This window comes from Lycium barbarum, chromosome 1, assembly GCF_019175385.1.
Source record: "Lycium barbarum isolate Lr01 chromosome 1, ASM1917538v2, whole genome shotgun sequence".
NCBI classification, from domain to species: domain Eukaryota; kingdom Viridiplantae; phylum Streptophyta; class Magnoliopsida; order Solanales; family Solanaceae; genus Lycium; species Lycium barbarum.
This window is the reverse complement of record NC_083337.1, coordinates 72,238,082-72,252,655: the sequence shown is the minus strand read 5'-3', so window position 1 is coordinate 72,252,655 and position 14,574 is coordinate 72,238,082. Positions and strand designations below refer to the sequence as shown.

The 14,574-nt window shown below is 42.2% G+C and overlaps 1 protein-coding gene across 1 annotated transcript; it reads left to right on the top strand.

Moving 5' to 3' along the window:
- The first annotated feature begins 3,062 nt into the window (after window positions 1-3,062).
- On the top strand, window positions 3,063-9,829 carry LOC132639931 (uncharacterized). Its single transcript, XM_060356332.1, has 2 exons — window positions 3,063-3,632; window positions 9,589-9,829. The coding sequence occupies exons 1-2, from the start codon at window positions 3,296-3,298 to the stop codon at window positions 9,621-9,623; spliced, it is 372 nt and encodes a 123-aa protein (XP_060212315.1). The 5' UTR covers window positions 3,063-3,295; the 3' UTR covers window positions 9,624-9,829.
- Window positions 9,830-14,574: the final 4,745 nt, after the last annotated feature.

Here is a 14,574-nt window from a genome sequence, read left to right as displayed (position 1 = left end):
TCTCGGTTAGGGGCTTGTTCGGGTAGCTTGGGAAAATTTATGGATTGTTGGAAAAAATGTATAAATTGCTTAGAATGTCCTGAAATGTTTTTGGTGTGGGTTCGGGTTAGTATGTGAGCGTATAAGCGTCGATTTTGGCTTGAAGGTAAGTCGTCGAATTGAATTTATGAAAGTTGATGAATGATGGAAAAGAGAGTTATTATTGTTGTATTACCTTTCGGATTGATTATTAATGTTGTTAGGTTGGTTGTTGTTGTTGTTGTTGATTGATACGTCCGAGTTAAATTCTCGGGGTAGCCTATTTACAGGGGAAATGCTGCCCAAATTTCTGTAGAATTAAGGGCGAAATTGGAATTTAATGCCCAAAAAGTCTTTAGCTAATGTTTGGCATTTTATGGCTTGTTTATAGATCGTGGGCAGCCCGAATCATAGGTTGGATTTAGCTTGAGTTTGGATCGTATTGGAGAGTGTTTGAGGTATGTAAAGTAATCTTCCTTCTTCGGCATGCCTTAGTTAAAATAGGCTATGATATAAGCCTCGAGGAAACTCTATTCTCACAATCCGAGCATGTTTATGAATCGCATTTGTTCTTTGGCATCCTTGCCTTGTCATGGCAAAACATTGATCCTTATGTTCTTGGAATCCATAACTTGTAAAGATTACATGAAAGCTGATTTTTGTTTTAAAGTTCATTCTTTAGCGATTCCAAAACTTCAAACGCTCATAATTTCCTCAGAAAAGCTCGGATTGCTTTGAAATTTTCGTAGGAGTTTGTATGATATAAAATGAGTATGTTTTTCATAGGCGGGCTCAGTTAGGGCCTATACTCGTCCGTGGGTCCCGCGACGCCCTTTTGGTAATTTCGGTAACTTTGGGGAAACAAATGTTGTAATTATTGTTCCGATTTCAAATATGACTATTTTACTTATCCTTTGGATTTATGATGATGATTTTATGCATATGATTCCTCACTACTCCGCTCGTGCCCTATGATATCGTTCGCCGGTTCCCGGGCCGGTTTTGTTGTCGTGCGCTTTGTGATACATTCCGGTGTTATGCTGTGATTATGGTTCACCGTGCTCCTCGCTCGAGGGCCGGGTTCCACTTATGTTTGGCGTTATGCTGTGTTTGGCGTTATGCTGTGTTGTGATGTGTGACGGGGATTCGGAGATTTGAAACTTTCTGGTGTTATGCTGTGTTGTGGCGCCATCGACAGGCGGGCGACCACATTTTCCTGTGCCCTATGCATAATTTATACTTTGGAAATAAACATTTTGATTTTTTTATATGTATTATTTTCTATATATCTGATTCGATTATTGTTCAGATTTATTTCTGTACCTTCTGCTTTGCATACTCAGTACATATTTCGTACTGACCCCCTTCTCCGGGGGCTGCGTTTCATGCCCGCAGGTACGGACGCACAGCCTTGTGATCCACCTGTTTAGGACACCCTTTGTGCTATTCGGAGTGCTCCTCTCTTTCCGGAGCTTATACTTTTGGTATATATATTTTTATTAGTGCATTTGTATATATTCGTTCATGGGTACGGCGGGGCCCTGTCCTGTCATATGATTCTGTCGGTCTGTTTAGAGGTCTGTGGACATGTTTGTGGGTTAGGGTCTTTCTGTATGGATGTATGTACATGTCGTTTGGGCGATCCCATACGCCGAGGCGGCCGGTCCGCATATGTTGTTTGGGCGATCCTATACGCCGAGGCGGCCGGTCCGCATATGTTTATATATTGCTTGGTTAGCCCTGTGTGGCTTTGGTTGGTATTTTCTGCGTGCAGGGTATATTGGATAGTCCGTAAAACAAAGGAAACTCTGCCGAAATTTTTCTGGAAATTACCTAAATTTGAAATAAAGCCTTGTCGGCTTCCGCCATATACTAGAATGAGTTGATAGAATTTGAGATAATATTTGATAGATGGGTTCGGGTGCCCAGATCGGGTACTAGTCACGGCCTACGGGGTTGGGTCGTGACAGAAGTGGTATCAGAGCGGTTTGTCCTCGGAGTGTCCACAGATCGTGTCTAGTAGAGTCTTGTTTATCGGTGTGTTGTGCACCACATCTATAAACAGGAGGCTACAGGACATTTTGGATGTTGTCTTTTCTTCTGATCTTAGATCGTGCGATAGAACTGTGCTATTAGGATGATTCTGTTTTGATCTGTTGTTGTTTTTCTTTCAGTGATGCCTCCGAAAAAGGCGACGGCCGCCCAGAAGAAAAAGGGCGTAGTAGGAGAGACCAGCCGGGCTCAGAAGGGTACTCGGACCCTTGCTCAGATGATGCGTGATATTACGTCCCGGCCAGCCGACTCTGCTACATCTTCATCGTCAGAGGAGTCTGGAGCAGCTTCACCATTAGCTCCTGGGGCTCCAGCTCCCGCGCCTCTAGCTCCTCAGCCAGGGGCGGAGGACAGGACACTGAGAGAGGCTGTGCAGTTATTGACCACTCTGGTAGCGGGACAGGCTCGCAGATGCAGGCGGAGAGATGATGATGATGACGATAGGCGTGACAGCCTGAGGGTTCGAGAGTTTCTATTATGTGGCCCTCCAGAGTTTTACGGGTCTAAGCCCGACGAGGACCCCCATGACTTTATTCGAGGGATGCGGCGCTCACTAGATTTGGTCAGGGCTTCAGAGACTGAGTCTGTTGAGTTGGCTTCGCATAGACTACGAGATGTCGCTGCTCACTGGTATGAGTCCTGGGAGCTATCTAGGGGTGAGGGTGCTTCCCCAGCTACTTGGGACGAGTTCGTGGCTGCTTTTACCCGCCACTTTTTGCCCCCAGAGTTACGGCGGGCGCGGGTTGACCGATTTTTACATCTGCAGCAGAGGGGTCGGAGTGTTCGTGAGTATAATATGGAGTTTGATTCTCTGGCCCGGTACGCACCTGCCATAGTAGCAGATATGGCCGATCGGATGCACAGATACGTGATGGGGTTAGACCGCTACTTGATTGATGGCTGTATGGCAGTGGCATTGCAAACAGACATGGATATTGCCCGCTTACAGGCTTATGCTCTGGGTATGGAGGACCGACATAGAGCTGATTATTCCAGCAGAGATCGGGACAGGAGGCCGCCCAAGAGGGCCAGATCCGCAGGCTATTCTGGAGATTTCCGAGGCAGACAGCCTCAGCAGCAGCAGCAGAGCAGATATCCTTCTCAGTCATCACGGGGTACACCCCCACAGTTTACCGGCAGGAGATCTGAGGGTGCCGGATATTCAGGGGCAGGCCCGAGCTACAGGGCTTCAGGTTCACAGTTGGACAGAGGTTCCAGCAGTCAGATGAGGCCACCCAGACCTTTGTGTTCCTACTGTGGGAGACAGCACCCGGGAGAGTGTTTCCGAGCTACCGGTGCATGCTTTGTTTGCGGCCGTCAGGGCCATCAGATGAGAGACTGTCCGGCTAGAGGTGGTACAGGCAGTTCAGCTCAGTCTACCGGGTCAGCCGGTGGTTCATCTTCAGCCTCGGTGGCGATGCGCCCTGCGGGGCGAGGTACTCCAGCACCAGCAGGCCGCGGCAGGGGTCGTGGCGGAGCTTCGGGTTCTAGCGGTCCTTCGAACCGCATTTATGCCTTAGCCAGCAGACAGGACCAGGAGGCTTCGCCTAATGTCGTCACAGGTATATTACTGGTTTTTTCTTGTGATGTGTATGCATTGATTGATCCTGGTTCTACATTATCATTTATATCTCCACTCGTTGCTGATAAAATTGGGATAGAATCCGAACCGATAGAGCCTTTTGAGGTAGCTACACCAGTAGGGGATTCTGTTATAGCCAGTCAGATTTATAGAGATTGTTCCTTGATTATCTGTGGCCGCTGCACTAAGGCGGATTTGGTAGAGTTAGATATGATCGAGTTTGACGTGATTATGGGTATGGATTGGCTAGCTTCTTGCTATGCTAATGTTGATTGTCAAAAGAAGATAGTCCGATTCCAATTCCCAAGGGAGCCAGTTATAGAGTGGGCAGGTAATACAGTATCGCCGAGGGGTAAGTTTATTTCATACCTCAAGGCTGAGAAAATGATCAGAAAGGGGTATATTTATCATCTGGTCCGTGTTAATGATTTAGAGGCAGAGGCACCGACTCTTCAGTCAGTCCCAGTGGTTAATGAATTTGTAGATGTATTCCCAGATGAGCTTCCGGGTCTTCCTCCCGAACGGGAGATAGAGTTTGCTATTGATCTGTTGCCAGACACTCAGCCTATCTCTATTCCTCCGTACAGAATGGCACCTGCAGAATTGAAAGAATTGAAAGAGCAGCTGAGAGATTTATTGGAGAAGGGTTTCATTCGGCCTAGTACGTCACCCTGGGGAGCTCCGGTATTATTTGTGAGGAAGAAAGACGGCTCGCTGCGGATGTGCATTGATTATCGGCAGTTGAATAAGGTAACCATCAAGAATAAATATCCCCTCCCCAGGATTGATGATTTGTTTGATCAGCTGCAGGGTGCCAGGTATTTCTCGAAGATAGACCTGCGATCGGGTTACCATCAGGTACGGGTACGAGAGGCTGATATTCCCAAGACAGCATTCAGGACCCGATATGGGCACTATGAGTTCAGAGTTATGTCTTTTGGGCTGACAAATGCCTCAGCAGTATATATGGACCTGATGAATCGGGTATTCAGACCGTTCTTGGATATGTTTGTGATCGTATTTATCGATGATATTCTAGTTTAATTTCGGTCAGAGGCAGAGCATGCGGACCATTTGAGGACGGTACTTGGCACACTTCGGCACCAGGAATTATATGCTAAATTTTCTAAGTGTGAATTCTGGTTATCTTCAGTGGCATTTCTGGGACATATTATTGGGGCTGATGGTGTCCGGGTGGATACCCAGAAGATCGAGGCCGTAAAGAATTGGCCTAGACCTACTACGCCGACAGAGGTGCGTAGCTTTCTGGGATTGGCTGGTTATTATCGGAGATTCGTGGAGAAGTTTGCTTCCATTTCAGCGCCTTTGACAAGGCTGACTCGGAAGGGAGCTAAGTTTCAGTGGTCAGATGCTTGCGAGCGTAGCTTCCAGTTGCTGAAAGAGAAGTTGACTACGGCTCCAGTCCTGACTCTTCCGGAGGGTCCAGATGGGTATGTGATTTATTGTGATGCCTCTGGTATTGGTTTGGGATGTGTGTTGATGCAGCACGGCAGGGTGATAGCTTATGCTTCCCGGCAGCTCAGAAAACATGAAAAGAATTATCCTACTCACGATTTGGAGCTGGCCGCGGTCATTCATGCTTTGAAGATGTGGAGACATTATTTATATGGGGTTCACGTTGACATTTATACAGATCATAAGAGCCTTCAGTACATCTTTAGGCAAAAGGAGCTGAACTTGCGGCAGCGGAGGTGGTTAGAGTTGCTGAAAGATTATGATGTTGACATTCTCTACCATCCTGGGAAAGCTAATGTTGTGGCGGATGCACTCAGCCGCAAGTCTATGGGCAGCCTAGCAGATGTGCCATCAGAGAGTAAAGAAATGGTTCGCGATATTCATCAGTTGGCTAGTCTTGGAGTTCGCTTGGCTGATTCTGGAGATGTTGGAGTTTCTGTTCGAGGTATGGCTGAGTCCTCTATTACAGAAGATATTAAGCGGCATCAGTATGAGGATCCTATTCTGGCACAGTACAGAGACGCAGCTCTGGCATAGGAGAAGACTCCGTTTGAGATTTCACCTGATGGAGTGTTATTTCACAGAGGCAGATTGTGTGTACCTGACGTTGCAGGGTTGCGGCGACAGGTTATGGGCGAGGCACATTACGCCTGATATTCTGTTCACCCAGGGTCGACGAAGATGTACCATGATATTAGATGCCTATATTGGTGGGACGGTATGAAAAGAGATATAGCAGAGTTCGTTGCTTAGTGTCCAAATTGCCAGCAGGTTAAGATTGAGCACCAGAAGCCCGGTGGGCTATTGCAGGAGATGGAGATACCGACGTGGAAGTGGGAGATCATTAATATGGACTTTATTACAGGTCTACCTCGCACTCCACGGAGGTATGATTCAATTTGGGTTATTGTTGATCGGCTGACGAAATCAGCCCATTTTCTTCCGGTTCGGACCACCTATTCAGCTGAGGATTATGCCAGGCTTTATGTCAGGGAGATTGTACGACTTCATGGAGTTCCTGTGTCTATTATTTTCGATAGAGGTGCCCAGTTTACAGCTAAGTTCTGGAGATCGTTTCAGGAGGGATTGGGGACCCAGGTAAGCCTGAGTACAGCCTTCCATCCCCAGTCCGACGGACATGACGAGCGCACTATTCAGACATTGGAAGATATGTTGCGTGCCTGTGTTATTGATTTCAGGGGTAGCTGGAACGACCATTTACCGCTTGTTGAGTTTGCGTATAATAACAGCTACCACTCCAGTATTCAGATGGCACCATATGAGGCTTTGTATGGCAGGAAGTGTAGATCACCGATCGGTTGGTTTGATGTTGGGGAGACTGAGTTGATTGGCCCAGATGTGGTCCAGCAGGCCGTGGATAAGGTGAAACTTATTCGAGAAAGATTGTTGGCAGCCCAGAGCCGACAAAAATCTTATGCCGATAAGCGACGTCGACCGTTAGAGTTTCAGATTGGCGATTGGGCGTTCCTAAGAGTGTCACCGACGAAAGGTGTTATGCGATTTGGCAAGAAAGGAAAGCTCAGTCCGAGATATATTGGGCCCTATCTGATTATTCGCAAAATAAGCAAGGTGGCCTACGAATTGGATTTGCCAGCTGACTTGGGAGCGGTACACCCGGTATTTCATGTTTCTATGCTTCGTAAGTGTATTGGTGACCCTTCCAGAGTCTTTCCTGTAGATGACACTCAGGTCACAGAGGAGCTATCTTATGAGGAGCAGCCTATAGCCATATTGGATCGCCAGGTAAAAAGGTTGCGGAACAAAGATATGGCTTCTGTTAAAGTGCTGTGGCGGAACAATAACCGAGAGGAAATGACCTGGGAAGCTGAGGAGCATATGAAGAAGAAGTTTCCTCATTTATTTTCAGAGCCTATAGGTAATCCAATTCTCTATTTGACTATGTTGTTTGATAAATGAATTGTTGATCAATGATTGTATTGTTGTGATAGTTAGTAAGGAAACTCCCCCAAATCGTTGTATGACCGGTAAGGTTAATCTGACATTCGAGGACGAATGTTCTAAAGAGGGGGAGGATCTTAGAACCCGTATTTTTGTACAGTGGAATAATCCAGATTTAATTATGATAAGTTAAGGACAAAAAAATTATTTCGGGATACAAAGTCGGGATTCTTGACCTTCGATTTTATTTTGAGATATATGTGGTGCATGAATTTATTGGTATGGAACAATTAGGAAAATTTGGGACCAAAAGTGATAAAAATTGAAAGATAAAAATTATCCACAAACAATAAGAGATATTATGGAGACTTAAAAAGATGACCTTAAGTCATCTCCTCACCATTCTATACTTAGCAAAAAAACAAAAAAACAAAACAAAAGTGGAAGACCCAAGGGGGAGCTCACGGCTAGGAGCAAGAAAACCAACCCCCATTTCTTTTCCTTCAAAAATTAATTTCTTGGTGTTAACCCACTATATTGAAGTCCCTAAGTAGCGTGGAAGAGTTGTTTGGGTCATCTAACCATTCATTGTATCCAATTGCAAACCCTAGGCTATTGTAAGGTTGAAGAAGAAAAGGTAAGATTTGATTTTGTTTTTGCGTTATGAAGGTGATATCCATGTTGTAGTATGTTATAATGGAGGAAAATCATGAAATATGAAATGTTGGAGGTGAGTTGTGTATGTGGAGCTTGAGCCGTGTAAATGGGTGCTGTTGTGTTCTGATTGAAATTATGAATTAATGCCTAGTTAGTTGATTATGATCATTGTAAGGTGAAGAACAATTGAGAATCATCCATATATGTATATGTGTAGTGTTAGCCGAAAATGGGTCACCTTATGTGCCAAGAATTGAATTAGTATCGCTTATTGTTTAGCCGTCGTCGCCATGAATTCTATGTTGGAAATGAAAGTTTATTGACTCAAATTGATGTTGTAAATATTGCGGACTGATTTGGAAGTTGTTGTACATTTAATGTAAATTGTGTATTGATGAAAATAGCATTGTTAGAATGTAAATTGTAGATACGAACCATGATTTGGAAATGAAGAAAACGTTAGGGGGCTGTCTCAGTTAGGGGCTGTTTCGGGTAGCTTGGGAAAATTTATGGATTGTTGGAAAAATTGTATAAATTGCTTAGAATGTCCTGAAATGTTTTTGGTGTGGGTTCGGGTTAGTATGTGAGCGTATAAGCGTCGATTTTGGCTTGAAGGTAAGTCGTCGAATTGAATTTATGAAAGTTGATGAATGATGGAAAAGAGAGTTATTATTGTTGTATTACCTTTCGGATTGATTATTAATGTTGTTAGGTTGGTTGTTGTTGTTGTTGTTGATTGATACGTCCGAGTTAAATTCTTGGGGTAGCCTATTTACAGGGGAAATGCTGCCCAAATTTCTGTAGAATTAAGGGCGAAATTGGAATTTAATGCCCAAAAAGTCTTTAGCTAATGTTTGGCATTTTATGGCTTGTTTATAGATCGTGGGCAGCCCGAATCATAGGTTGGATTTAGCTTGAGTTTGGATCGTATTGGAGAGCGTTTGAGGTATGTAAAGTAATCTTCCTTCTTCGGCATGCCTTAGTTAAAATAGGCTATGATATAAGCCTCGAGGAAACTCTATTCTCACAATCCGAGCATGTTTATGAATCGCATTTGTTCTTTGGCATCCTTGCCTTGTCATGGAAAAACATTGATCCTTATGTTCTTGGAATCCATAACTTGTAAAGATTACATGAAAGCTGATTTTTGTTTTAAAGTTCATTCTTTAGCGATTCCAAAACTTCAAACGCTCATAATTTCCTCAGAAAAGCTCGGATTGCTTTGAAATTTTCGTAGGAGTTTGTATGATATAAAATGAGTATGTTTTTCATAGGCGGGCTCAGTTCGGGCCTATACTCGTCCGTGGGTCCCGCGACGCCCTTTTGGTAATTTCGGTAACTTTGGGGAAAAAAATGTTGTAATTATTGTTCCGATTTCAAATATGACTATTTTACTTATCTTTTGGATTTATGATGATGATTTTATGCATATGATTCCTCACTACTCCGCTCGTGCCCTATGATATCGTTCGCCGGTTCCCGGGCCGGTTTTGTTGTCGTGCGCTTTGTGATACATTCCGGTGTTATGCTGTGATTATGGTTCACCGTGCTCCTCGCTCGAGGGCCGGGTTCCACTTATGTTTGGCGTTATGCTGTGTTTGGCGTTATGCTGTGTCGTGATGTGTGACGGGGATTCGGAGATTTGAAACTTTCTGGTGTTATGCTGTGTTGTGGCGCCATCGACAGGCGGGCGACCACATTTTCCTGTGCCCTATGCATAATTTATACTTTGGAAATAAACATTTTGATTTTTTTATATGTATTATTTTCTATATATCTGATTCGATTATTGTTCAGATTTGTTTCTGTACCTTCTGCTTTGCATACTCAGTACATATTTCGTACTGACCCCCTTCTCCGGGGGCTGCGTTTCATGCCCGCAGGTACGGACGCACAGCCTGGTGATCCACCTGTTTAGGACACCCTTTCTGCTATTCGGAGTGCTCCTCTCTTTCCGGAGCTTATACTTTTGGTATATATATTTTTATTAGTGCATTTGTATATATTCGTTCATGGGTACGGCGGGGCCCTGTCCTGTCATATGATTCTGTCGGTCTGTTTAGAGGTCTGTGGACATGTTTGTGGGTTAGGGTCTTTCTGTATGGATGTATGTACATGTCGTTTGGGCGATCCATACGCCGAGGCGGCCGGTCCGCATATGTTCTTTGGGCGATCCTATACGCCGAGGCGGCCGGTCCGCATATGTTTATATATTGCTTGGTTAGCCCTGTGTGGCTTTGCTTGGTATTTTCTGCGTGCAGGGTATATTGGATAGTCCGTAAAACAAAGGAAACTCTGCCGAAATTTTTCTGGAAATTACCTAAATTTGAAATAAAGCCTTGTCGGCTTCCGCTATATACTAGAATGAGTTGATAGAATTTGAGATAATATTTGATAGATGGGTTCGGGTGCCCAGATCGGGTGCTAGTCACGGGCTACGGGGTTGGGTCGTGACACGAAGTGATTCGATTACATTTACAAAAGTTCCGGACATTTGATCACTTTTCAACAAAATATGAGTTTTATAATTCAATTCGATTGAATGAATAGTACTCAATTTCCAATTCGGATTTCTAGGAACAGAATTGCCCTCGGGGCTCCAATATCGACCTAGTATACCTAAGACATGCCAAAAGAAGGAATGGGTAGCCTTACATACCTTATATACGTCTTACGCTCGTCCAAAACTCAAATCCCGTTTCGCTCAGAATCTACAAATGGTCAAAGTTACCAATTAGGAATTGCGAGACTTTAAGAATTCATTTAACTTTATATTTGTCTACCGAAATTTCGGCAGAACTTCCTCTATACATATAACATCCCCGAGGCTTAGCTCGGCTCAATATCAACAACAACAACCCCACAATACCAAATGAATCAAGAATCACAACAAAATAGGTTCTAGCATCAATATTCTTCCTTTCTACATAAAGCGACAACTTCCATTCAAACTCCACAATATCAAACTAATATCCACATTATCATATTCATTTACTCATTCAAGGTTATTCAAACGTATTCCAATAATATTCCATGCAATATACATGAATTCAAGTAATCCGCCACTTTCCATATTCTATCCGAAACGTCAACGACTACGACGAACCTACTAACTCGCATTGTTTCCTCCCAAATTTATTAACAACAACCATAATCCACATTTAAAGTCTTACTTTCACAATTATGTTAGAATATACAAAAATCATATAATTTTCCCATATCAACATACAACCAACTTCAATGCCAACTCACTTCGTGAAACCTTTATTTACGTCATAAATGCCACAACGACACAACTAGCAAGCTAAATAAAATTTAACTCACCTCCCCATACCATTATGGCTCACGGCCATACATGCTTCACACACACACACACCATGCACACACACATCACAATTCCATGGTTTTTCGTGCAATTTTAACCATTTTAACACATATGATTCTTCCATAACAAAAGAGATAAAATTCTTACCCTTTTCTTCAAGAATTTCCACTTTGTAAAAAAAGTACTCTTTTGCTTCCAAATTTGTATCACATTGAAGAGGGTTTCCAACTTAATAGGAAAACTAGAAGATTATGATTTTTGGACCAAGAATTGATGTGCTAAATTTTGTTTCTTTCTCTTCCTCTCTCTAGCCGAAACCCTCTTAGTCTTTGGCTCTCTCTCTCTCTTGTTTGTTGTCTTGAAATGTTCTAGTGAATCCCATACAATTTTGACCCTTTTTATTTAAAATGCCACATGGAAGAATTCCCATGGGCTTGGGCTTGGCCACTCCATAGCTCTTGGGCCTCAATTCCATTAAAAAATTTTTTGAGCCCAATTCATTGTGGATTTTATTTGTAATTCCCGAAACTAATTCCCGAAATTCCAATTTCGCCCTTGGCCTTCTTCCGTATTTCCGCATCAATATTTTTCATGAATAACACACATATATGAAATAAAATCAAATATAGCCCTCATTTCCTACAAAGCAAAATTATTCCAAATTTTTTCGAATGCGCAAACACGGGATATAACAGTTAAGACTTCACATATGAATTATTGTAGCTATAGACTATGAGAAACGACATGAATAAGATGTAGTGTAGTGAGGGGTATATGAATTCAAGATTTGAAGGTGAGGTAACGGATTTAAGAATGGTACAAGTAAAACCCTTAAAGAGGGGAGGGGGGAGCCAATAAAGAGGATACAAGTGTGAAGATTGAAATGATGGACCCTAAGATGTGACAGATATAGACTCTAAAGCAAAGAGCGAGAGTTATGCAGAAATGAATCTAATGATTAGTAAATAAATGAACATAAATTAAGCAGGCATCCGAGACTGTACGGGAAGCCATTCGCGAATAACTCAAGGGATATTGTAAAAGATGGCGATACTATATTAGAATAGAAGAAAAGGTACTAGCGGTTAAGTCGTTGTTACTAATATTGCTATTTATAAGTGACAATTAAGAAAGAGACCTAAGGTTTTTTATAGTAGGACGCTAGATACGATAATCAAGGAAAACAAGATAAAGGAAGGAATAGAGTACGATAAGATAAGTTACTACAGATAGCCAAAAGGCTTTTGGTATGAACGACACCGAGCCTAGTTATGGTCGGGTGCGCGGAACACCGAACCTTCGTGGTCAGCATGCTATGTATATGAATATGACCATGGATATGATAGGTAAATGAGTACGATTATGAATACGGATGTAGATGTCGATACATGTATATGTATAGATGTGTATGTAACTTGCAAGTAATTATATGTCGCCAATGAAACCAAGTGGGTACTTAAAAAGAAGAGTAAGAGGTAAACAATAATAGTGTGGTCATGATACCCCCGGGTCAGTTGAAGGAAAATATATGGTAAATTGAGTTGAAATGTTGAGTTGGGATTACCGTTAAGGATAAATAGGATAATTACTTCTAATATGACATTAGTGCTTACTATAGTAGCCCTGGGGTGTAACAACTTACGAATGCAATAAGATCACTGAATGAAAGGGAAGCTTAGTCCCCGATGCATTAGGCCTTATGAGATTGTATGCAAAATAGGCAAGATGGCTTATGAGTTAGATCTACTATCCATGCCTCGATGCTTCGTAAATATGTTGGAAATCCTACTAGGATCGTGCCAGTAAATGATGTTGAAGTGACGGAAAAGTTGATTTATGAGGAGGTACCCATTGTCGTATTAGATATGCAAGGATGGAGACTTCGATATAAAGGAGTGGCCTCAGTTAAGGTCTTATGGCAAAATATCAACCGAGAAGAATGACTTGGGAAGCGGAAGAGAAAATGAAATCCACATGTCCGCACTTATTCCATCCCCTAGGAGAGATTCATGATGAAACACCAAGACCATGAGGTATGTATGCTTTCCTTGTTTAGGCATATTGGTCGTGTGTGGCCAAATTTTAGTTTTGTTGTATTGTGGCCCTATGAGACAATATTATTGTGGGTTGTTGTGACAGGATGGTAATGCCATATTACAGGGGAAACTCTGGCGAAAGTTTCGTAGAATTCCCGAGTATTTAACATTCAAGGACGAATGTTCAAAAAGGGGGGAAGAATGTTACACCCGGAAAAATTCCCCGTTAACGTACAGTGAATAAGCTAGTGAAGGGCGCGACATATACAATTATTTTATAACTAAGAGATGGCATTTGATGATTCTAATTGAGATCCAAAGGCATTTAACGGAAATGAAGAAGTTTGTCAAAGGAAATATTATGTGTCGGGTAAGAATTATGGACGATGAGTAAAATGATGACATAATGATGTCTTGGAGACGAGTGATAACATCCCTTATATTGGTATTGAGGTGTTAAACAAGTTTCAAGAACGTTCCATAAGGATTGGAGATCAAACGAGTCGACGAGAACGAAATCGGAACAGCTAGGAACTATACGGCCCAACATACGGACCGTATAAATTATACTGGCCGTATGTTAGGCCGTATAATTAGCCAGGAGGATCATCAAATTGGACCAAATATACGGCCACACATACGGCCCGTATAAAGTGTACGGACCGTATGTTGGTCCGTATATTTGGGTCGGGACAGGTTTCAATTTAATATAAGGACCTCTCTCCTTCATTTTATTTTATTTCATTTCACTTCACTCCTCTACACTTCAAGAAAACTCTAGAACACTCTCTAATATTCATCCACAATAAATAAAGGGAAAACCATGATTAACTACATAAAAACCACAAAATCAAGCATATGAAACCTAATAAAAGTTCATCCACACCAAGAAAACTCAAGGGAAGTGAGTGAGGGTTTTGGTGCAAGAAGAGAAGCTTCACTCAAGTGTTGTTCATCCATCATCTAAGGTGAGTTTTATGATCATTCTTGGTTGTTTAAGGTGTTGAAAGTTAAAAACACATGGATTGTAGAAAGACAGAAAATGGGTCATGAATGTGTGAATAGTGACATTGTTGGGTGAGAGATTTGGATTGAATTATGAATATTGGTATGTTGTGATTGTAAATATGTTGTGAATGACATTTAGAACATGGAATAAGTATTAGATATGATAAAACGCGATAGTGAGCTATAACCACAATTATGGAGAAATTGAAGGGGAATTGTGAAATGCGGATAATGTAGATGAATGATGATTGTTGTCTATTACATTGTGAGTGATGTTATGAATGTTGGGAGTTGATATAGAATATGGAAAAGCCGTATAAACAAAGGAAATGCTACCCAATTTTCCTTAGTTTCAATAAGCACATTCTTATAATCGCTTAGCTAATGTTAATGCGAATTCTTTTGAAGGTAAAGACGTGTGCATTAAAGGAGGACGAACAAGCAATAGAGTAGTTAAACGCCAAAGGTATGTGAGGCTAGTCCTTTCCTTCTAAGGCATG

Coding starts and splice junctions, on each gene's coding strand:
- LOC132639931 (XM_060356332.1), top strand. CDS start 3,296: ATGAGGCCACCCAGACCTTTGTGTTCCTACTGTGGGAGACAGCACCCG. Junction 3,633..9,588: donor TTCGCCTAATGTCGTCACAG/GTATATTACTGG, acceptor TCATGCCCGCAG/GTACGGACGCACAGCCTGGT.